Below are 26,303 nucleotides of genomic sequence, written 5' to 3' on the forward strand. Positions count from 1 at the left end.
CCGCAGCAAGACAGTCTATGATAAGCTCAAAGATCCCAGCTTTTGGAACCAAAACCCACTATTTGACAAAAATTGCTGGGAAAACTGGAAGACGGTATGGGAAAGATTAGGTTTGGATCAATATCTGAGACCCTACACCAAGATAAACTCAGAATGGGTGAATGACCTGAATATAAAGATGGAAACTATAAGTAAATTAGGTGAACACAGAATAGTATACATGTCAGACCTTTGGAAGGAAAGTCTTTAAAACCAAGCAAGAGCTAGAAAAAAAGCACAAAATGTAAAATCAATAATTTTGATTAAATCAAATTAAAAAGCTTTTGTACAAAGAAAACTAATGCATCCAAAATTAGAAGGGAAGCAACAAATTGGGAAACAATCTTCATTACAAAAACCTCTGATAAAGGTCTAATTACTCAGATTTATAAAGAGCTAAATCAAGTGTACAAAAAATCAAACCCTTTCCCAATTGAAAAATGGGCAAGGGACATGAATAGGCAATTTTCAGGTAAAGAAATCAAAATGATTAATAAGCACATGAAAAAGTGTTCTAAATCTCTTATAATCAGAGAGATGCAAATCAAAACAACTCTGAGGTATCACCTCACACCTAGTAGATTGGCTAATATGACAGCAAAGGAAAATAATTAATGCTAGAAGGGATGTGGCAAAGTTGGAACATTAATGCATTGCTCATAGAGTTGTGAATTGATTCAACCATTCTGGAGGGCAATTTGGAACTATGTCCAAAGGATGATAAAAGACTGTCTGCCCTTTAATCCAGCCATAGCACTGCTGGGTTTGTACCCCAAAGAGATAATAAGGAAAAAGACTTGTACATGAATATTCATAGCTGCACTGTTTGTGGTGGCAAAAAATTGGAAAATGAGGGAATGCCCTTTAATTGAGGAATGGCTGAACAAATCAAGGTATCTGCTGGTGATGGAATACTATTGTGCTAAAAGGAATAATAAAGTGGAGGAATTCCATGGAGACTGGAATGACTTCCAGGAATTGATTCAGAGTGAGAGGAGCAGAACCAGGAGAACATTATACACAGAGACTGATACACTGTGGTATAATTAAATGCAATAGACTTCTCCATTAGTGGCAATGCAGTGATCCCAAACAACTCAGAGGGATTTATGAGAAAGAGCACAATCCACATTCAGAGGAAAAACTGTAGGAGTAGAAACACAGAAGAAAAACAACTGCTTGAATACATGGGTCAATGGGGATATGGCTGGGGATGTAGACTCTAAATGAATATCCTATTGAAAACATGAACAATATGGAAATAGATTTTGATCAAGGACACATGTAAAACTAATTGGAATTACATATCAGCTACAGGAAGGGGTGGGGGGAGTGGAGGGAAAGAATATGATTCTTTTAGCCAAAGAAAAATGTTCTAAATTGACTAAATAAAATTTTCAAATAAAATAGCTAATATGGAAATATCTTGCCTGATTTTATGTCTAATTTGATATAATATTACTTGCTCTCTGGGTTGTGGGAGTATTTAAGAGGGAAGGAGAGAATTCAGAACTCGTTCTTTTTAAAATGCTAAAAGAAATAAATATAGATTTTTAAAAAAAGAAAATTTACTGATTTTTCTGTATTTCTTACTGAGAGGTATATTGATGAAAAAACCCAGCGCTAGTACTTGCATGGCAAGAAGACCCTAGACACTGAAAGAACAATTAAGAAGTCATGGAAATAGTCCAGGAGACACAAACTTGAAATGATATGACTGAGATGAATAATACAATGATTACAAATTCCTTGAAGAATGAATGTTTTCTATTAAATACACCATTTTCAGAAACTTACCCTGAGTATTGTGTCTCCTTTGATCCATGATACTGAAGGCTTGGGATTGCCCATTGTAGTACATGGCAAGACTGCCTTTAATCCCTCTATTATTTTTACATTGATAGGAGGACGTGTTATTTTAGGTTCTAAAAGGAAAAAAGGTCAAAAACAAGAACTGAATATTTTATACTTATTAAAACATGATAAATGTTGACACTACATTAAATTTAGGATTCACTTACATTTGTGGTCCAGGTAAAAGTATTTAAAGTCCTTAATGTCTTTATTAGTGGTATGTAATCACAAACACTTTTACAAGTAATTCTGAGATAGTCTTGAGATGGCAAATTCTTTAATAGTTAAATACATGCATTTTTTGAAAACCCTTCTCTTCTGTCCTAGAATGGACTCCAAGGTAGAAGAGTGGTAAGGACTAGGCAACTGGGGTTGAGTGACTTGCTCAGGATTGCATAACTAGAAAGTTTCTGAGTGTAAATTTGAACTGAGAACTTCCTGTCTTTAAGCTTGTCTCTCTATTCACTGAGCTACCTAGTTGCATCAAAAGTTAAATATAAATATTTAAATATAAGCTCGCAGAAGATAGAGAAATGTGAGAAGCAAATTATAATAAAATACCATTAAATGGTCCTTATGATAATCAAAACCAAGGTAAAAATTAATAATAATTAGATACTTTATAATTTCTTTTATGTGGTCATAGGAATCATGAAAGAAAACAGCTTCCTTGTGTTTTATTTTTAACTAGTTGATTAAAAACTAATATTGAATATAATATAATATAAATTGATTTTGTAACCATATAGCTTTAGTTTAATAATCATCAGTAAATATCACAATGAAACTTTTGAACCTCCATTAAAAATTGTTGTTTGTTCATTTATTCCCACTTGCTTTTTTTATGAACAAATATTTCTTTTTTTTCTTTTCACACTTGTTGGAATGAATAGTTTTATAATATTCAATTAAGTTAATAAGCCACAATTGATTTAACCTTTCCCCAATTGTGCAGTATTTAGATTGCTTCCTAGTTTCTAGAATTATGTGTTAATTATGTAAAAATCTTTAGCCATCTCTCTCTCCCCTTCTCATCCATCTTTTGCATTCTATGACACTGTTCAAACAACACAATTACTGGACGGAAGATTGTTTTTGCAACCTTTACTCCACACTGTCAGCATGTCCTACAACAAAACTGTGAGAATTTTCAATCTCATCAGGAATGAATAAGCATTTTCCCATAACTGTACAAGCATTGAATTTCATTTTAAAAAATCTTTGTCCTAATAGATGCTAAATTATTTATTTTGAAACACACCTTTTACATACAATTTGTGCCAGAATATGTCTGTGATATAAAGAATCATATGCTCATAGAGACTTATTTATATCATTACGTACATGTAGAACATTGTCTTTGATTTTTTAATTGCATAAAACTCTAATTTACTGAAAAATCTGGCATGATTTTATGCTGAAAAACAAACTAGCCTGGGAGCTTCTTGAAAGTGAAGACTTCTTTTTCTCCTCTTTCTATCCCCAGTGTTTGGGCCTTAGTAGGATCTTAATAAATGCAAGCTAACTGACCAATGAAACTTTTGGACAGCATTTTGCACTTTTCAAAGGATTTTCACATGTATTTCATAGAGTTTTAGAAGCAAATGGCACCCGCATGTCATATACATGTAGGGTCATATTTTAGAGGCAACATAGTTTAGTGTAACAACCATTGGACTTGGAGTCAGGACACTTGGGTTCAAATTACATTGCAAGAAATTATTTTTTAAAAAACCCTTACCTACCATGTTAGAATCAATACTGTAAATTTGTTCCAAGGCAGAAGAGCAGTAAGGTGTAGGCAATGGAGGTTAAGTGACTTGTGCAGGAGCACACAGCTAGGAAGTGTCTGAGGCCAGATTTGAACCCAGGACCTCCTGTCTCTGAGTCTGGCTTTCAATCTACTGGGCCACCTAGTTTACCGCCTCCCTCCCCACATTTTGCATAAAGTTATTATCAAGACAGCTAGGTAGCACAGTGGATAGAGTGCCAGATCTGGATTTAGGAGGACTTGAAATCAAATCCTCTCAGACACTTACTAACTGTGTGAGCTTGGGGAGGTCACTTAACCCTGTTTGCTTTGGTTCCCTCATCTGTAAAATGAACTGAAGAAGAAAATGGTAAACCATTCCAGTATCTTTGCCAAGAAAATGGCCAAAGAGGTGACAAAAGATTGGACACAACTGAAAGGATTTTAACAATGACAAAAAGTTGTTAACATTTTGGGCATGGATAAATTAATTAATCTCATTAATCTATCAAGAAAGCACTTTAAAAGCTTTAAAACACTGTGTACATATAGTTTTTTCTCTTTGTTCAATAATATTTTATTGTATTTCTCCAAAATTATACACATAAATAATTTTTTAAACCCTTACCTTCTGTCTTGGAACCAACACTGTGTATTGGTTCCAAAGCAGAAGAGCAGCAAGGGCTAGGCAATGGGGGTTAAGTGACTTGCTCAGGGTCACCCAGCTAGGAAGTATCTGAGGTCAGATTTGAACCCAGGACTGCCTGTCTGGGCTTGACTCTCAATCCACACAGCCACCCAGCTGCCTCCATAAATAATTTTTAACATTTGTTTTCTGACATTTTTCCATCCAAATTCTTTCCTATCCCTCCTCCTTACCCTTCCCTGAGATGGTAAGCACTTTGATCTAGTTTATACATATGCTGTCATATAATTCGAAGTTCCTTATTCATGTTGTGAAAAAAGGCAGATTTACTAATGTTTTTAATAAAGGATATTTCTTCACATGGAAGTTCCCTATATTATGGAAATCATAGCAAGTTCCTATTCTTAGGCTTGTTATTATTAGAGATGATATCATTCAATCCCTTCCTTTTCAAATAATTTTAATATGCTAAACCATCTGAAGTTTAGTAAAATAAAGCAACTTGTACAAATGACCACAAAACAAATCATGGCACTCAGAGCTAGACCTTATCCCTGAGTCTCTATCCCTGAGTCTCTCACCATCCATCATGTCCTACTGGCTCTGTCAATCTATTTCACAGTGAGGCGACCAAAGATTCCAAGAGAAGTGATGCACTTCAAGTGCCTAGCAGCAGAAATAGGAGGAGAAGCAACCAGGTCTCCTTCCAGCTAGTCCAGGCTACTCTCTAGGATGTGTCAGGAGCTCTTCTGATCTTTAAGATATTCTTGTGAGGCTGGGCATGCAGGAGGATGCCAGATTTGCAGTTGCCCAAGCCAAAATTCAGCAGGATTACAAAATTTGTTCTTTGTTTGCTATTAAGTGAAAGCATCTACTCTGTACCCTTGTTCTTCTGATATCTTATCTAGGTTTTTCAAACATACTATAAGAGTATAATTCCCTATAGGAAAGGGAGAGGCTCTACAAAATGATTCTTGGTTCTATGAATTCAATTCATGTTTTTCTATGAAAGGGAAGGGAGGGGATCATTTATTAAGCACCTACTAGGTGCCAGGGACTGTGCTATGCCTTTTACAGATTATCATGCCATTTAGGGGGTAGCTAGTTGGTTTGGTGGATGGAGATCCAGGCCTAGAGATAGGAGGTCCTGGGTTTAAATTGTAGAAATTGGGTAAAAGGGAATATAGAAGGGTTGTAGCAGGGAATGGAGGAGGTGAAGGGACAGAAGGAATAAGGAGGGCTGATGAGGTAAAAGGAGAGGTAACCACTGGGGCTGAGAGATGATCTATGAAATATCTCTTTCCCTCACCCTTCAAAGCCAAGAGAGCGGTACCCCTGAGCTGAGGTTATAACCAGGAAATAAATAGGGACTGTGTCTCAATAACTAGGCTTCAGGGTAATTATGGAGTTTACTTACCCTCAGGACTTGGCTGGTGCCTGAGCCCAAGAAACCTTTCTAGTCAGGCAGGCTGATTGTCCTAGTTGACTCTTTGTTGATTAGCCAAGGCTAAATGGCTAGCCTAGCCCACCACCCTCTCTTTGTTCTTCTGTGATTTGAATCTGACTGTGGTTTCTTCAATATAAAGTTATTTAATAGTTCAAGTAATAAAAGGGAGGAAATAGGTTTGTGGGAATGGGAGACCCTACAAGTTGTCTTTGTCTACTTCAGCTGAGCCAAATGGCTCAGCCTCAGCTTCTTTTTCTCCTCCCTCCCCAATCACTGTCACTATCCTATTTTAATCAGGTGTCAAGTGTCCTTCTTGGGAAGGTCAGAGGATGGGAAGGGTCATCAGGGTTACCCCATCAAGTTCAAGGGATCAGCACCCTTCAGCAGCAATAGTTGTTCTTTTCTTTCTTTTAACTGATGATCTAAAGATATCAGGAATCTTTTCTCTTCAGGGCAAGGGAATTGGAGGCAAGGCTCTGTCAGAAAAGGTTGGGATGTTGAGCTTGGGTCCTAGCTCCTGACTCTCCAAAGTTCACAGGGCAAAGACTCCTTTCTCAGCTTTTTCTCCCACAAGCCTCTTCTCCTCCAACTGCTGCTCCCCCTCCTGGCAACATTCTAAATGATGGTTCCTCAGTCTCAGTTTTCCTTGCCATGAAATCTGGCCTCAGACACTTCCTAGCTGTGTGACAACCAATCACAGTATTGATTTTAAGACAGAAGGTAAGGGTTTCAAAGAATTATTATGTCAATTGATCCTCACAATAACACTACAAGTTAAATATCATCATTATCTCCATTTTACAGAAAGCTGTGGAAAGTGTAGCTGAAGTGACTTGCCCAGGGTCATACAGCTAATAAAATATCAAGTCATACTTAAACTCAAGTTTTCTTAATTCTAGGTCCAGGATTCTATCCATTGTACACATAGTTGTTAATAAAAATGATTTAAAAGCACTTGGAGAAATTAATGAGTGAGTGAATGAATGTATGAATGTAAAAGCATTTATTAAATACTTACTATGGCAGCAAGGTAGCTCAGTGGATAGAGAGCCAAGCCTGGAGTCGGGATGTCCTAGATACAAATCTGGCCTCAGACACTTCCTAGCTGTGTGACCCTGGGGAAGTCACTTAACCCCAATTGGCTGGCCCTTACTGCAATTCTGCCTTGGAATCAATTCTAAGAAAGAAGGTAAGGATTTTTAAACAAAATGCTTGCTTTGTGATAGGAATTGTATTAAGAGATGGCTCTAAGACGTACTGACTGTTAACCCCCAAAAGGAGGTTTTCCAGCAATGATCATGTAACAAGAGCTATGGAATAGTCAAGGGATTGTCCCTTTAAAATGCTGGTTACAATAACATTCACAAGAGAATCTTTGTTGGGAACTACAGTCTATTTCTTATATTTCACTCCGGATTATCTTAGCTTAATAAAATATAATGGAAGTCTGTTTTTAAAGAATGGGCTGTTGTGAAGGGGAATGCATGTCCTTTCTCTCATAGGCTGATCTTTTATCTACTTGCCATTACCACAGAAAGGAAGCAAAATTAAAGGCTTTTTATTTCATTCACAACCAACTGCCTGAGGTACTCTTATGTTTGACCAGACAGCGTAGCCTAGTGGATTTTCCACAGTGGCTGTACCATCACTCCTAAATTCTATTCCTCAGTCATTTCTTTTGTGGCTACCATTCAACTTAATTTGTTTCCCTAATATTTCCCCCTCAACCAGGTTCCATGATTCCTAGTTTAGGGCTGTATTCATTTTTGCATAGTGAAAAAGGAACTAGACTTAGTATTAAAAGCTTCAAGAGTTGCATGAAGTCATTTCTACCTCCCTCTGCCTCAGCTTCATCATCTATAAAACGAAGCTGGTATCTGCCGGCGTTGACTCCTCAGAGCTTCTCCAGTGATAAAATCAGATTCCCGCTATCTATGTATTTTGCAGAAGGACTTGTACAAATCTATACTACTCTGAATTTGTTTAATGAAATGAAAAGGAATCCAAATCTGTGGGCAAATGAAATCATCAACTTTAAATGGGAATAAATAGAATTTGGCACAAGTGGGCCAACTTAAATTTTAGTTTTATGTGGTGAGCAAAACCCCAAATGACTTGGAAAATTCCTAGATTTGAGATGTTGTAATTTTACTTATCATTGAATCCTAGACCATTTCAGCTGGAAGGGAGCTTTGAGATCACTTGGTGAAATGTTGTTTATTTGCTCATTCACATCCTTCTCTTCATGACCCTATGGACCATCCAGGGACTGCATAGCTGTCTGTGTGTTTGAGGGGGGTATCTTTTTTTTTTTTGGCAAGGATACTGGAATGGCTTGTTGTTTCCTTCTCCAATGGAACCACTGGATCTTTTTGTCAGACAATCAGAAGTTAAGTGACTTGCCCAGGATACCATAGCTAGGAAGTGTCTGAGGCTTAATTTGAACTCATGTCTTCCAGATTCCAGGTCTAGTGCTTTTAGCTACTGAGCCACAGTTGCTTCTTCACCTTTTAAAGCAGGAACCACATCAACTCCATCTCCTCCTAGTTGTCACTGTATGTTACCTTTATGAGAATGTTTTACAATGGATCAACTTTATATTTAAAAATACCATGGAGATTAAATAAATACATAATTTAATATCCATGGTGAGTAGTATTTTTTTAATCAAATAGTTCACAATTTGGGAGATTTTTCAAAATAATATTAAAGAAGGCTACTCTTATTTTCATCTGAGGGGCTCCATGTTAATCACTTCCTGATACTTACTCATTTTTACTTGCAAAGCTCCACAGCTCTCCGCAGCCACTCCTACCCCATTGTTGGCAGTGCAGCAGTACACCCCATCATCGCTGTCTTCCACACTGAGGATGGTGAGAAGCTGTCCATTCTCTCGAATGCTATAGCGAGTATCAAAGAGTCTGGAAAACAGCCAGGTTGAATTAGGAAGATCCTCTATTCTTTTGTATTTCGTTAAATTCAACTAAAGTTATTAAACATGTATGATCGTAATAAAAAAATTGGTAATGATGATGGTGATAGCTAACATTTATAGAGCACTTACTATATGCCAGGCACTGTGCTAACTTAAATTTTAAAGCTAATTTAATTTTAAAGTTTTATCTGGTGAGCAAAACCCCAAATGACTTGGAAAATTGCTAGATTTACATTTTCAAACTATTTGATTCTCACAGAAATTGTCAGAGGTAGGTGTTTATTATTTTTATGACTATTCTATAAATAAGGAAACAGAGACAGAAGTTAAGTGACTTGCCCAGAATCACATACTTCCTAAGTGTCTGAGTACAAATTTGAACTCAGATCTTCCTGACTCCAGTCAAGGTGCTCTATTCACTGTTCCAGTTTCTGTTCCTAACTACTGTTGACAAGATCACTGTGTTCTGGTACTAGGAGAGATCCAAAATGAATCTGGCCACAGAGTTCATAATCTTGTAAAGAGGTGTAAACCTTGAAATCTTTCAGACTTGTGAATGTTAAAAATTTCCCCATCGGGGAATTCTTAATTGAAACAAATTCCCTACTGAGAAACATTCCCCATTTTGATGTGAGAACTCACCAGGATCAGAAATGGGAGGACCTCTACTCCAACCGTACTTAAGACTGCTTTAGGAGGGAAAACTCCTTGCTAAACAATGAAAGTACTTGGACCCATGCTTATAATAAGGCAAGTAATTCTTTGAGCCAGGCCTGTTTTTAGAATTGATACAATGGGATGCTAGGTACCTAAAAGGGTAGGGCAAGTTTTCTCTTGATGAGATTAGTTGACTCAGCTGTGTTTTTTCTCATTCAGATTTACTGAGGAGATTGGTCAACACAGCAGCATTTTTTCTGATTCAGACTTACTGAGGAGATTGGTCGACTTAGCAGGAATTTAGATGGGCAGTCCTTTGGAAAGCGTCTACAGTGATTGGCAGATGTAGGGACTTAGGGGAGGTGACATGGGAGAAAAACCCCTATATAAGAAAAGGCAAAATCTCTTGAGGATATATCCTTTTGGATAAATCCTTTTGGAGAATCTCTGATGAAGATCGCTTGGGAAGAATCTCTTGAGAGAGGCTCTGGAGAAGGGAAGCTCTTGGAGAACAATCTCTAAGGAGGTCTCGCTGGAGCTCCTCTAAGGGGACTCTGTCCCTCTAGAGGCTCTGGAGAGAGGCCTTTTGGAACAGTCTCTGGCTGGAAGGCTCTCTGGTGAAGTCAGCTGAGATGGAGCTGGCCTGGTGTCACTAGAATCCTTGTTTAGACAGACCTTATGGTGAGTGTTAAAAGACTGACTGACTGATTCTCTCTCTTAAGACTCAGGTCTAGGCCATATTGGCTTGAGGCCCTTCATAATTATTCCTTTCCTACTCTTTCTCTCTTTCTCTAATTCCTTATTATATTATTAATTTAAAATCTCTATAAAACCCAGTTGACTTGGATATTTGAATAATTGGAAATATTTCCCTGGCGACCACCTTATATTTGATTTAAAAACCAAGACACTGTAGTGAAACATATTTTCTGCAGTCAAATTTACTCACCCTCTCTTATATCTATCACAATTTATATCTTCCACCATTTTAACTCACTACAGTTTAAGACCTCAACCATTTTAAATCTCACAGATGTTTGGAGTAGCTAAGTAGCATAGTGGCCAAGACTGGAGTGAAGAAGACCTGAATTCAAATCCAGTCTTGCTATGTGACCCTGGACAAGTCCCTTAAACCTGTTTGCCTCAGTTTCTTTATCTGTAAAATTATCTGAAGAAGGAAAAACACACAAATATCTTTGTCAAGAAAACCCAAAATGGGGTCACAAAGAGTTGGACACAATGGAAAAAATGAAGAACAACTACAGAAAGGCTATGTATGACATACACATAAATAATACAGAATAGATAATTACTTAGACTGAAGATTACATATACTTAAGATTCAGGGACTGAGATTGTAGTGGATTTTTTACCTTCAAAATATTTGAAGGGATATTGGGTTGAAAAGTTGAGACTCATTTCAATTGATACTAAAAGGAAGAACTAGGAATAAATTCTTAATAATGAGTTACTGGAAGAAAAAAAAAAGAAGAGCTGGAGCTGGATGACCATTTTCTGTGAGGGATGTTACATAGGATTGATGCTTCAAGGAAGGATTAGACTCTCTAACCTCTGAGGTTCCAATCCTAAGAGTCTAAACAGAACCTAATAAACTTGTTCCAAGATTGGAAGAAGTAAGTCCAATGAATTAGGATAAAGGTTGACTAAACCCTTAAAGAAAACATTTTTTTTCCTTTAACTGTTATTAAGGAAGCTTCACTGAGAAAATGATTCTCTAGGAACCATTTTCCATTTGCCAACATGTTCTCTGGCAAATTTTTATTTGTCTATGAATTTTTATTTCTAAAAGGTCCTTATTTTTTAAAACCAACAAATATAAAAGCAAGACAAAACAAAGCTAAATAAAAACTTTTTTCTTGATAGTTTGGTTGAACTACACACTTCCTAGCTCAATATGAATGTATCCCTAGCTTCCAATTAATTTGGGGATTGAGAGGTCATGGTGACCATATACTAGGGAGGGAGAGATGATTCACCATGACTAATCATGTACTATGATTCTGATGTAAGAGAGAAAATTAAGAAGTGGCCACAGGAAATAAAGCATAGTCACTTTATTTGCCAGAAGTGCAAAGCAGAAAAAAAGTTTCTAAGTTTAAATGAGGTTCATATGTAATCAGCACTAATTGAAAACTATTTTCATAGTAAGAGATTGAACTCAGAAATATTTACAATTCTATGCGAAAAGGCAACATCTGATGATGTGATTTAGAATAATAGACTTAGAAATGAAAAGAACCTTCAAGTTCAAACCTTCAAGGTCAACTTTTTCATTTTACAGCTGAGGAAACTGAGGCTCAAATAGAGAATGTGACTTACCCAAAGTCACACTTAACCCCAGACCCTCTGACTTAAAAACCTGGACACTTTCCATGGTATCATGCTTCTTCCCTACAATTTCTTCCTTTTATTAGTTATTTTGGTGATTGTTAAGGGGGAAGAGTTAAAAAATATTTAGTTTACAACATAAAGTTGAAATACTTAAAAATTAAAAACACTGGATTCAGCTTATAATTTTAAAAATCAAGATTTATAGCAAGCAGTTGTAATCCCTGTCAGGAGTACAAAAAGCAACATGAATGGAATCATAGATATCAGATGTATACTTTATTTTGGTATATGTTATGAAATTGTGGAATAAACACATTTTGAAAATTTATTTAAATCAACAGATTTTTTCATGTCATGGAAATCAAACACAAACAGAAAAAAGTAGTATTAAGGGCAGATATTTGAATATGACACAAAACATATATTTTACTTTGTGGGGAGGAGAGGGTCTAGCCCTATGATCTCAAGGATAGAGGATACTCAATGTGAGGAAACTCTCTCTCTCCATGAAAATCAGCAATTAGCCTAAAAATTGTAGTCTTACAGATTCCTAAGACTTAGAGAATTGCCTGAGGGCACAGAGTAATTACATGAATTACTCAAAATCAGAAAACCAATATATGTCAGGGGCAGGACTTGAACCTGAGTCTTCCTGACTCAAAAGTCAATTCCATTCATTAAACTATGCTGCCTTTAATTTTTAAATATATACATATTTTATATTATATATATTCTATCATATTGTCATTAATTTTTATATTATGTCATATATCATACATTATGCCATATATTAAGATGAAAGGTAATTAGTGTTATTAATTTTATAAGAGCTCATTAAGGAGGCATCATGGTTGAGTAGAGGGAATTTTGGCTTTGGAGTCAGAAGATCTGGATATGAATCCTGCCTTTGCCAGTTACAGTGTAACATTGGGCAGGCAACAATCTCCTTAGGCCTTAGTTATTTCATCAATAAAATGAGGTGGTTGGATTAGGTAACTGGCAAGGTCGCTTCTAGCACTAAATCTGCCGCTCTCTGGAAATTTGGAATACTTCTAAAAAATACTGTGAATCAACTTCAGGTGTATTGAAGTCCCAGCCTTCCACTTGCCTTCTCAAAAGCAACAACAATACAGTAGGAACTCATTTTATCCAAACTCAACATATGCAAATTCAGGCATATGCAATTGGCAATTAAAAAAAAAGGCAGAAAGCATATAAAATGAAAAATTTTAATCATGGCACTAAATCCACACCATTTTCCCCAAAGCATATAGTCTTGCAGCAGTTCGTCCAATCACATTTTTTCTCATTATGAGAAGCTTTAGTGTGAGTCATTACATTGTTTTGTGCCAAACATTAGCTCAGTCATTGTCTGGAATTTTCCTTTATATCATGTCGTGTTGGCATCAGTCAGGCTTCTAGAAATAGCATTAATGCTATTTAGTTACTAATAATGGCCCCAAAGAACAAAAGTAGTAATAATTCTGGTAGCTTTGGTAAGCCTAAGAAAAGTCATAAAATAACTAGATATGTTTGTATAAGAAAATTTTATTAAATAATGGGTTTCGCTATTACCATAATAGCATGATTTTCAACTTATTCAAAGTATCTTGGAACATATTTTGGTGTAAAATGAGGGCCTACTGTAATGATTACGATAATGGTAATATGAGGAATGATACTCTTCCATAGTCCCATGTAATTTACAAACTGCTTTCCTTACTATAGTCCTGTGGGATAGTATATTATTTTCCTGATTTTATATGGGAGCACATTAAAACTCAGAGAAATTAGATGGCTTTTCCATAGTAAAAAACTCAGTTAGTGTCCCATATAAACTAATAAGAAAATATTTCTCTCATAGGAATTTATTTGTTCCTCTCACTTATGAAGATGTCACATGGATATTGAATAAACATTTCAACATATATGAATTAAAATATAAAAAAGTGGATAGAGGGCAACAACTAATATTTATAAGGACATATGCCATAATTCAACCTGAGACAAATCAATCAAATTACATGGGGATGTAGACTCTAAACGATTACCCTAGTGCAATTATCAATAATATGGGAAATAGGTCTTGATCAATGACACAAATAAAACCCAGTGGAATTGCGTGTTGGCTATAGGAGAATGTTGGGGGAGGAGAGGAGGGAAAGAACATAAATCATGTAACCATGGGAAAATATTCTAAATTAATTAATTAAATAAAAATTTTAAATTAAAAAATAAGAAATGAATCAAATTGTATGGTATGTCACTTGAACTATACAGAAATGCCATCTTCTATAAGGGAAATATTTATTTCCTTATCTAATTATTTTATATTGGCTGGATAGGTGACAAGGACAGAATGTAATCAAGGAATATATATATATATACATATACATATACACATACTCTCACATAGCCTCATATATGTGTTGTAAACATAAATATTTATATATTGATGTACATATACTATATGTGTTTAAACATGTATATATAACACACATATTATAAAATAGAAAAAATATATACCATCTATGGTACATGTATCTAAAAATGTGTCTGCACAATTGTATTGTAGCATCATTTCTCGTGATGAAATATACTTTGTTTTCAAATACATCATATGATAAATACAAATTTAAAATATAATTTCTTAAGGACTTTTGGAGTGGGTTAGAGGGGGATTAATGGAGGGTTTTGTGTTTAAAAAAGGGTAAAGTTTTTTCCTTTGTGTTAACTCTGACATTCTTTGAACACCACAAAATGGCAAAGAATGTCCTATTGGAGGAGAAGACAGGCTGCTTGCAGATTTATCCAGCCTTATGTAATTCCTAGTGGTTTACTATACACAGTTTTCATGACCAAATACAAAGGATTTGAATATTTTGCAGATGTCTTTGTGGTATGAGGTTTTCTCCACATTCATCAAACAATTCACAAAGTTTGAAAATTTACAATCATTTGCATCATTAGTAAAAATTGTTTCAGAATTGTGGCAGATGTAGAATTACAGTAGCCAAAGTGGGCTTTTCTCTTCCCCTTTTATTGATACCCTATCAAATTTCAAACCCACAAAACAAGCTTGCAATTTCTAATTGGCTTTTGTAATATTTGACATGTAGAGTTAAGTCTGAATTCATTAGTAACGATTTTAAAAAGAGGCTTCCAAACCCAAGGCATGGGTCTTCTTGAGTTGACAGTCTTCTTCAGGACGATAGAACTATAGGAATTACGGTAATCTCTGTGTAGATTTGAATGAAGCATTTCATTTTCCACATTTCCCAATTTTTATGGTACTATAATAGAGATCCAGTTTTATCAGTGTGTGTATACTCCCCATATAAAATTCAGAGCACAATCCAGGGACACCACCTTATCCTCTGCAATCCTTATCTATGTCTACTCAATGGTCTTTTTATTCTTCTACCATAATATTTATATAATAATACAACTTATATACTTATATTACCTACTTATATGATAATAGCTAGCTTTTATAGGGTGCTTTAAGGTCTGAAAAACATTTTACAAATAATATCTCCCTTGATCTTCAGAACAACTCTGCAAGGGAGGTTCTCCCATTATTTCTAGTGTCTTATTACAGGTAAGGAAAACTGTGGCATATAGAGTTTAAGTGTCTTGCCCAGGGTCACACGACCTGTTCAAGGCTACATTTGAACTTGTGTCTTCCTAACTCCAGGTCCAGAATTCTATTTATTTTGCCACCTGCCTAGCTATAATTAGGGACCAGCAGGTTCCAGGCACTGTGATAAATATTGAGGATACCAAAAAAAGGCGAACAACAGTCCCTGATCTCAAGGAGTTCACATTGTAATGCAGGGAGATAACATGCAAACAACTCTATGCAAACAGAATGTGTACTGGCTATGTTGGACATAAACCTCACAGAAAAGGCACCAAGGTGGAGGAAGACTGGGAAAAGTCTTCTTGTTGAAGGTAAGACTTTAGCAAAGACTTCAAGGAAAGTGGAGAGGCTAGTAAGAGGAAGGAAAGTTCCAGACATGCAGAACAGCTAGAGAAAATATTCCAAGTTGGGAGATGAAGAGGAAGAAGAAAGAGGTCAGGGTCACTGGATTGATCACACATTATGCTGGCTGAAGAGGGTGAATAGGGGATACAAATTGTCAGCAGACTTTTATGCCACTTTTTATGCTCAAGTCATCATAAGTAATCCGGTATTGCCTGTTATGTCCAATACATTGGGTTTCTCATTGCCCTTTGGGTTAGTTACAATATTGACTCTTCCGTTTGGCATTAGGTGGAAGAATTCTGAGACAATAATGCTCAGTAATATTTAGCCATATGAAATTAATGGTTTTAAGTTGATCAATTGGCATTTCATGTACTTGCTCTATGGTAACCTTCAAAGGAGTTCAAATTTGATAAATCCTAAAGAAATGTAGAAGAATTACCATTTGCAGTTTAGTCTCAGTTTGACACAAAATATAAGCTAAAGGTTGTAAAATAAGCATATGTAATATAAATAACTAGAGAAGGAAATGGCAATCCATTCCAGTGTCTTTGCCAAGAAAACCACAAATGAGGTCACCAAAGGTCAGATGTGACTGAAATGACTCAAGACAAAAATATTAATGACCTCCCTTTCCTCTCTCTTCTCAAACTTCTCAGCGTCTTAAACCACATTCACATTCTTCCCTTCTATCCTGTCTCTCTTTATAATGTGAAGGGATACCTATACCTTCAATACTATGCTCTTTCCTCCCTTCTTATACATTTTAAATCTCTCCCTCCACTGGCTGTTCCACCTCAGGTTACCAAAAACTCTCTTCTTAAAGAACCATACATCTAGAGCATGGGGGGATCTTTGAGGCATTCAAGTTTCTTTCATTTTATGGACAAGGAAACTGAGGCCCAGTAAGAGTGAGTCCAGGATCATACAGTCAGTAAATATGACAGGCAAGATTCAAACCCTGACTCTTCATCTAGTACTTTATCAACTAACTGATGCTGCTTCTCATTTATGCTGTCCTTAAAAACAAACAAAACCTCTTCCTTTGACTTCATGATTCTTTCCAACTGCTCCCTTTCATTTTACTGTTAAACTTCTCAAAAGAAAACTTTATAACCACTGATTCTACTTCCTCACAACCTTCTCCCTATTCAGTCTCTTGTGATTTGGTTTCCATTTCAACCTCTCTACTGGAACACTTCTCCCAATGGACCATTCTCATCCTGTCCTTAAATACCATCTCTCTCTCTCCCTGGTTTTATCCTGCATGATCTCCTGGACATTTGACATTATAGAAGGAAGGAGAAAGGAAATAAATATTTATTAAGCACCTATTATGTATCAAGAACACTAGGCTAAGCCCATAATTATATCATTTAAGATCTTGCAACAACCTTAGGAGGTAGGTACTATTCTCTGTTTTTCAGTTGAGAAAACGGAGACAGACAGAAGCTAAATCACTTGCATGGGATTACACAGATGCTTAGTATATGAGGCAGGATTTGAATTTGTATCTTCTTCAGTACAGGCTCATCATTCTATCCATTGTGCCACCTTGCTCCCTCTAGAAGGGGCAACAGAAAATGTCCTTTCTTGTTGGTACTCTTTTCTCTCTTATGCTCAAACCTAGAGTTTCTCCAATCTCTGATCATCTCTTTTCTCTTTGTTTTTCTGGATTATCTTCCCTTACATATAGACATTCTCTAAAATTCTGTTCATTGCCTCTCCTCTCTTTCCTCTAAACTCTTATATGATTTCAGTGACTTTTCAAAATTAAATATTACCTCAGCAGATAACTCCCAAACCATATCTTTATCCCCTACCCCTCATAGCTCCTTATTTCTATATGCTTATTGAACACCTCTAGCCATATGTCTTAAAATTGTTTCAATCAATATATCCATAATTGAAGTGATTACACATTGCCCCCTTCCTAAACCCATCTCCAAGACTATTTTCTCTATATCTGTTGCTAGTAACCCAGAATTAAAAAAACAAACTTAAAATTTTTTTCAATTACATATAGAAAACATTTTGTGATTCATATTCTCTCCCAATCCCCTTCCAACCCTCTTTCTAAGGTGGTAAATAGTCTGATATATGATATACCAGTGCTGCCTATAATATATATTTCCATATTCTTTATGTCATGATAGAAGACACATATCACACATGAAATAAAAAAATCCATAAAGGAATGAAGTTAAAAATAGCATGCTTTAATTTTCAAACAGATTCCAACATTTCCTACTTTGGCCATGATTAATATTTTTCATCTTAAGTCCCTTGGGTTTATCTTGGAACCTTGCTTTGCTGATGATAGCTCAATCTTCACAGTTGATCATTGTACAATATTTCTTTTACTGTATATAGTTTTCTCCTGGTTCTGTGCACTTTAATTTGTATCAGTTCATATAAATCTTTCCAGGTTTTTCTGAGTTCATCCTGTTTGTCATTTCTTATAGCACAATAGTATTCCACTACAACCATATACCACAACTTGTTCAGTCATTCCCCAATTGATGGGCAATCCCTCAGATTCCAATTGTCCTCCAATACAAAAAGACCCACTAAAAATATTTTTGTACAAATAGATCCTTTTCCCCTATCTATAATCTCTTTGAGACATAGACCTCATAATGGTATTTCTGGGTCAAAGCATACTTTTATGCCTTATACTTTATGCTGTGTCAAAGAGTATGCATACTTTTATGGCCCCTTGGGCACATAGAACTTTTAGTAACTGATATTGATGTCTTTAGTTATCTTTGACTCTACTCTCCAATACCTGACATTAAATCAGCTATTCAATCTTCTTGTTTCTAGCTCTGTATTATCTCTCCTATCCATATCCTCCTTTCCATTTCCATTCTGCCCCCTCATTCTTTCATGTCTTCATCTCTTTTTTTATGCTTTGCCTGTTATAATTGTATTTCTTTTTCTTTATTTTTTCACTTTCTCCTACCCTTTTTACCTCCCCAAAGAAGGCAGGTATTATGATACAGGTCATACATATATTATCATATAATACTTATTTCCCTATATATCATTTTGTGAAACAAGACACATATTGCATACACTAAATGAAATTTCATGGAGAAATAAAGCAAAGAATGATATGTCAAAAATTTAGTCTATTTTGAGATTTTTCTTCCTTCCTTTCTCCCATAAGTAATTTAGGAATATAGAAGTAATCTAAGCATATATGTCTCAAGGAAGATACAAAAAGTGGTTAAAGGGTTATAGATAATCAATGCTAAATGGCTACCAAAGGAACAAAAATAATTTTAAAAGTCCTTTTTAGGAACAAAAGATTTGGTAATTCAAGGGAAATAATGAATTAAAAAGTAGGAATGATGGCAGCATAGAATTACCAGATCTCAAACTAAATTATAATCTGGATCTCATCAAAACTATTTTGTATTGTATAAAAAACCGCTTAGTAAAGGCCTAGCATTAGAGTCAGGGAGAACTGAGTTCAAATTCCACTTCTGATACATACTGGTTCTATGATGGGCACATCACTTAATTTATCAGGATTCTAAGTAACTCTATAAGACCATTAAGTTGCAGAGAAAGGACTAATCTGAATTGATAAGGAAGATTTTTCTTATCCAAGAACTTCCTTTAGCAATGAAATCATATATGTAGTCCCTATTCCTAAAAATAGAAAAGTCTATCAATAGACTAGCTAAAACATATATAGAATGTAGTAGTTTGCAATAAATACAAGAATGCAAACTCCAAATGAGAAACTTTTTAGATGATTATATTACTTGGAAAATCAGTTGGCAGTTTAAAAGGAAATACATTTAGGCCAGTAACCTCCAACCATGTACCAGCTTTCAATGGATACATGACCGAAATATAATAGGTTATGTCATTTTTGTCTTTTTTTTTCAGAACAAAGTCAATGCAGGGAAGAAGGAAAAATGTGAATTAGGGATAAAAATCTATAAATTTCTTTATATTCAAGATATATCAAAATTTACATAAATAGGTAAGATATATACATATATAGATAAGTTGCCTATTGATATGAACAGTTAATATTTCCAAATTATTAATTATATGAAAGATTACATATAATAAGATAGAAATTAAAACAACCCATACTTCATACTTTTCATATAGATAAAGATTTTTTAAATGAAAATTATTTACATTAAAAAGGATGCTAATGCTAGAAGGAAAGACAGACAGATGAATACAATATTCAAGTTGCAAATTAGCTCAATAATTCTAGAAAGCAATTTGGAATCATGACAAAAGTCAGAATATAGCTGTTTATAATATTTATCCTGGTGACTTCACTGCATGGCATTTGAACAAAGAGGGCAAAGACAGAGGGAAATGCCCCATAAATATGATAATACTACATTTCTGTGGCATCAAAATTCTGAGAATTAAATGGGTGCTTACAAAATGGGCAGTAGCTAATGAAAGGGTAAAATATTGATGTAATGTAATATTATATAGCAAGAAATAGTTAATATTAAGAAATCAAAGAAGATATGAATGCAGCAATACAGAATAAAACAAATAGAACCAATGTTAACAATAACAACAATGATTAAACTTGAAAACAAGCCTAAAAGATCTGACACAGTTTCCTTTTTTGTTTTATCTCTTCCTAATTTAGTTATCAAGACTATAATTGTCTTATGGAGAAAAGGTAATATTATACTCTCTATATCTGTTCAAACAATTTATATAGTATGGGACTTGCTCCTATGTGGATTTGATAGAATTCACTTCTAAGTCTACCATGGTCCATTATTTTTTTTTTGAGAGTTCATTTATGAAAATTAGACAATTCCTTCTCAGATTATGTTTAGACTCTATTTCTTTTGCTGTTTATCTGGATATTGAAAAAAAATTTTCCAAATATTAATCCATTTCATTTTTTAGTTCCTATTATCTTTAACAATTTCTTCTTACTGATCAGAATAAGGGTCAATATAGCATTTCCCGTCATTTATTTTCCTATTTCTGGAAAGATGAAATCATCAGTATAATGAGTCAAGAATATATCAGCCGCATTCTTCTTCAAGAGGCAAAATGCTAGAAATTAAGGTAGTAACCATTTTTTTGGGAATGTCTGAACAGATTATGACATAGAAATGTAATGAGATATGATTATTCCATAAGAAATTATGAAAGAGATACTTTCAGAAAAATCTTGGAAGACCTTATGAACTTATATGCAGAATAATTTAATCAATAATTAAAAAATATTGCAAAGGCAAACAACTTTCATATACCCCAAAACTCTGATTGATGCAATGAATAACTATGAATTAATAAGGAAGCATGCTATTCATTTCCTGAGAGAGATGTTAGACTCAAGATAGAGAATGAAACGTGGTTTTGAACATGACCAGTATAGGAATTTATTTTGATCAACTATGAATATATTTTACAAGGCTTTGTTTTTTCTCCCCCTTTTTTTCAATAGTAGGGGAATGATAGAAAGGAAATGCTTACTAAAAGAATTAAAATCTTATGAATAAAAGGACTTATTACCTGTAACAATAAAAGGCAGTAGAACTAATAAACTCAATCTTTAGAGAACTGATAGTGAAATGATCTTTCAGTAAAGAGATAGAGATCATATATGAAGAAGAATATAGAATATATTGCCAGACATGGCCACTGCAGTGGCTGTTTTCACTTAAATCTTTTTCTTTGTTACCAGGAAGGGTTCATTGAAAGAGAGCAAGAAGGGTCAAGGGGAAATTACTGACATAAAAACAAAAGGCCACAGCAAAACTTTAAAAATAGTTACTACTCTGTTATAATGGACCAAAACTCTAACAGATGTTGAGAGTTAAAGTTCCTTATCCCAACTATAGTCTTCCTCTTTGCTAGCTTTGAATTCTGCATCAGGAACTCATCATCCATTTCCTCCATCTGGTCTGGTGGTTAGTAATGTCAATAACTGAAATTTATATTGTATAGACATATTTGTGAAGCACTTTAGACATAACATGTTATTTGATCCTGACAACTTCCCTATGATATAGGTACAACAGGTAACAAAATCCCCAAGCAGCAGAGAAAGAAATAGGAATCAGAGAAGTTAAGTAATTTTCTCATAGTCCCACACTTAACAAATGTCAGAGGCAGGATTTGAAACCAGACAACTGCTGTTACTCAGCACAGCATTCTCTCTCCTGTACTATACAGTCTACAATCATATACTTGATATCTATAGTATTCTCCATGTTCACTGACAATGTTTGAGAGCCATATAGAAACTTTGTCCAATTTTAGTTGCCCATTTATATTAATCCTATCATTTATGTCTTCCATAAATAATTTGCTGAGCATATTCCCAGCATAATAATGTTTACTCTTGTCTTCCCTTTATCTTAATCCATCATGTTACCTTTTGAGTAGCATGTGTTTTTGCACACAAATAATATAGATATATATAATATACATTAACTAATGTGTATAGTATATTTATAATATATAAAAACTATAAATATGATATAAAATTTAATTATTATCTAGTTTATAAGTTAATTAAACAAGTATTTTTATAAGAGCAATTTCATTTTACCATTTATGTGTTTGTGTATTTGTGTATGTGTGCATGTTATGGGATGCAGCAATTCCTTTGGTGATGTTGTGGATAATAACAAACAACTTACAGCTGTGTCCCCAACCCCACTAAGCCATGAAATGCCATAGTGAACACTTTATATTTTTTGAGTAAGGCACAGAATAGTATATAATTCTCCAATCTCACTCCAGTGAACCAATTTTCCCTAGTGGATCCCAGGGTTGAGAGATTTTTCATTGTCAAGTGGAATAGGCTTCTTGACAGGGCTGAGGCAAATGGTTTTTTGATGACTTAGTGGAGGCCAGACTCTTCTTAATACAAATTGAAGACTATTGGCCAAAGCAACAATAGATTACATCATACCTTGAGGTGATGATTAGAAGTATGGCGGAAGAGGAAGATAGTGCTCTGCTCTACTGGTCTTTCTCATTTATGAAGGCATAGGACCCTGGCAACTTCACTCCTACCTTTCTCACTGGCTCTCAAGTGGCAATGAGAACAGTTGATTTTTCCCTTCTCTTCTGGAAGCCTAATACAGTAGCATCCTTCTAGGTGGACCACTGACCTTCCAGTTGACCACAGAGAAATAGAAGATCCTGCCTTGCTCTTTGTCTTAGAGTTAAAAAGAGAATTAGAGGGTTCCTCTTGTTCTTCCCATTTTTCCTTTTCTCTCCCCACTAGGCATCTGTCTTTCTTTCTCTTTTATGACAAAGCAGGATAGATCCTACTAAGCTAAGGAAAGGTAATCAAATGACAATAACACACACTATTAACAATTAGACAATAACTATCTAATTAATAGATGTCAGTAATTATTAATATTATAAAATGCACATTTTATGGCAATAATAATAAATGTTTAGAGCTAGCATTTATATGGATCTTTAAGATTTGACAAGGTCTTTATATGTTATTTCATTTCATCCTCACAACAACCCCTGTAAAATAAAGGCTATGTTGATTTCCATTTTACAAATGAGGAAACTGAAACTGAATGAGTTGAAGGGACACAGTGTCTGAAGCAAAATTTGAACCCAGTTCTTCCTAACTCTAGGCCCAGTACTCTATTCTCTGTCACAGAGCTGCCTTTCAATAAATATTAATATGTCTAGCATTATTTCTAAGGATCCATTATCTTCATATACAATAGAAATTACTTTTGATAGACTGACATGTTCATTACTGAGTTAGACAATCCCCAATAATTCAATGCTACTTAATTCACAATCAATGCACTCACATTCTCTCAAAATTTTCATTATTTTGTGGGGAGATCTTTTGCAACCAAGACCTGATGATTACAAGAGTTAACACAGACACCACAAAAGATTTGGAGTGCCCCAGACTCAATGGCTGGTAAAAGTTGAGAGTTTTCTTTGTCTTGACAAATGTGAAAAAAATGTCCTTTTATTTGTTATTCTTTTTGAGAGTCCTCTTCCATACTATAGTTCAAGTCATGATGACCATGTTATCAAAGTTTAGTGACCCTGATGACGCATCTGCTTCATCAAACTCATTCTTTTACCAAAGCGAGATATAAGTAAACAAATAAAAACACTTCCAGTTAGAAGTCTAAATTCTAATAGCTTACTCTTGCATATTATTATTGATTCTTTACCTCTGAAATAGTTTGTATAAGAGAAAAACCTATAGCTTCATTTAAATAATAATTCTATTAAAGGGCACAACCATCTTGGCCAGTCTTTCCAAAAAGAGATTGTTTCTTCACTAATTTAGATATGATTGGTAATATTTTTATTGTGACAGTCTTTTGGAAGACAATGCCAAAGGAACAGAATTTTGAATAGGACCAGGGAAGAAGAATCAACCAATCAATCAACAAATGCTTCTGAAGCATCTACCATGTGCCAGACTCAGTGCTAGGTGTTAAAAATGCAAATTTACATGTTGAAAAGGAATCAAGTACAGGCCTGATGACAAACTATATTTGTTGCCTGAAGATAAGCCAAGCTAAGACTTTTAGAGGTTTAAAACCAGATGGACCTTGAGTAATGGTTTCTTTTTTACAATAGCAACTCTTAAAGACCATTGAATAATGTGTAGAAAGGTTGTGATGTGACTCATAAAACACAGAAAACCAGAGATTGCCTGAAGACCTGAAGTTTTTTAAATATAAGGTCTAACCTAAGAGAATAGAATGAGTTGAGAGTTTTTCAGGTATGATTTTTCCATTTGTTGTCTAAAGTAAATTAATAATAATGTATACTTCTTAATATTATTATATGATAAATTATATACAATAGAATAATAATTTACAAATTAAAAAACTAAAAATTTGAATTAATTGCTTGATGTACCAACTAGCTATTATCTTAATTGATATCTCAGACATATAGTGGATCTAACCATTTAATTGGAAGGAACTATCTTCATTCCACTAAAATGGGAAAGGAGACAATCTTTAGTCAGGACCCAAGGTTAACTCCTGATCTTATATATACTGACTAAGGTAAGTCACTTAACCACTCATTGCTTCTTCCTCCCATTTGAAAACCATCTAAAACTAATTGCATAACAGGTATAGAACTGCAAAAACAAAGAGAGTCCCCACTAAGAGCTCCCTACCCGGCCAGATAAAATCACAAGTTGAGGCAAAACAAAGTTATCTCACCAGACGCTTAAATTAATATTGTGCTACTTTTGCTATAGCCCATGTTGCCTGTGAAATGGACCATAACTGTCAATTGTGTGTTGTCCTTTTCTATTGGAAACTACCCACTGAAGAGATGACTGAGGATAAGGTGGGCCTACTTTGGATACCATCCAAAGGGTTTATTACTGGCAGTACCAGAGGGATCTCATTATAACAGTTCCACTTCTTATTCCAGCCTGGAGCATGAACTCTGAGAACAATATTAGAACCAGGCTTGTCTTAAAAATGACTTTCTTAAAAGGCACCATTAGCTCTAATACTCAGATGATTTCATTTGCTGATTTGGAATTATAAGGCATCAGTATAGACAGAGGTCCACGTGATTAGCAAATGTTTAGAGGAATTGACTCTAACTGGTCCAAAGTGGTAACCAAACTCTAATTTTTATTGGTGGCTTATTCTGGTGCAGAAACTGAGCCAAATTAGATGCATTTAATCCCAAACTGAAAGAGCACAGAAATGCTTATCTGGCTACACTCTCTTGCCAATAATATAAGCTCATAACAACATTTACAGATGCTTAACATTCTCTCACTGACCGGAGATCCAGTCAACATGAAAAATGCTGCTTTCTCTTTACCTAGAATAAGTTTCCTTGCCATTAAAAATGTCAGGATTGACCCTTGGAGGAAAGCTCATTTGCTGTAATTTTACAAATGTCTAAAGAGTGTTAGGGGAGGCTTCCTTTGTTGCCAAAATAAAAATAAATAGCCTTTTTTTTCCAGTGGGGAAGAAGAGCAATAATTTTGTGTTTATTTGTATATACCAGGGAGTAAGAATACTGGGAAATATGCTTATTTTTTGTAGGTCAGTGAAGAGATCACAGCACTTGTAGCTGGTTAGACAAAGTTCAAGTCCTATTCTCCTATTTACTAGCTGTTTGCATCTGGGCAAGTCAATTGACCTCTCTGACTTCAGTTTCTTTACTACCAAATAAGAATGACAGCACTTAACCCTACCTACCTTACGTGCTTATAGAGAGGATCAAATATCATAAAGTGAATGGAAGTTCTTTGTAAATTGTGAAGATCTCCCCCAAATGTGGATGACGTCTGTGTTATTGAAGAGGAGGAGACAGAATAAAGATGTTATAAAAATAAACTGACAAGATTTGGTATCTGACTTGATGGGGACCATGAGTCAAAGTGAAGAATCAAAGATGATGATATTGAGATTGCAATGGTGGATGCATCACTAGGACACAGGTTACCTCAACAAGTAACAAGAGAGTTTAGAAATGAGGCAAATTTGTGGGCAAAGACTATGAATTATCTTTGCTTTCTGTATTAGAATCAATATAAAGTATTGGTTCTAGGGCAGAAGTGTCATAAGGTTAGGCAACTGGGGTTAAGTGACTTGCCCAGAGCCTCAATCTAAGACCTCCTATGTC

At 35.0% G+C, this 26,303-nt stretch overlaps 1 protein-coding gene across 1 annotated transcript in view; it reads right to left on the bottom strand.

Annotated features, from left to right (window-relative positions):
• Positions 1-26,303, bottom strand: part of MUSK (muscle associated receptor tyrosine kinase) — a 210,533-nt gene that overhangs the window by 140,139 nt on the left and 44,091 nt on the right. Inside the window, exons 3-4 of the mRNA XM_056806214.1 lie at positions 8,506-8,657; positions 1,837-1,964 (exon numbers count right to left, since the gene is read on the bottom strand). Of these exons, the coding sequence (XP_056662192.1) occupies positions 1,837-1,964; positions 8,506-8,657 (280 nt within the window). The remainder of the gene's footprint in view (positions 1-1,836; positions 1,965-8,505; positions 8,658-26,303) is intronic.

This window comes from Monodelphis domestica, chromosome 7, assembly GCF_027887165.1.
Source record: "Monodelphis domestica isolate mMonDom1 chromosome 7, mMonDom1.pri, whole genome shotgun sequence".
NCBI classification, from domain to species: Eukaryota; Metazoa; Chordata; class Mammalia; order Didelphimorphia; family Didelphidae; genus Monodelphis; species Monodelphis domestica.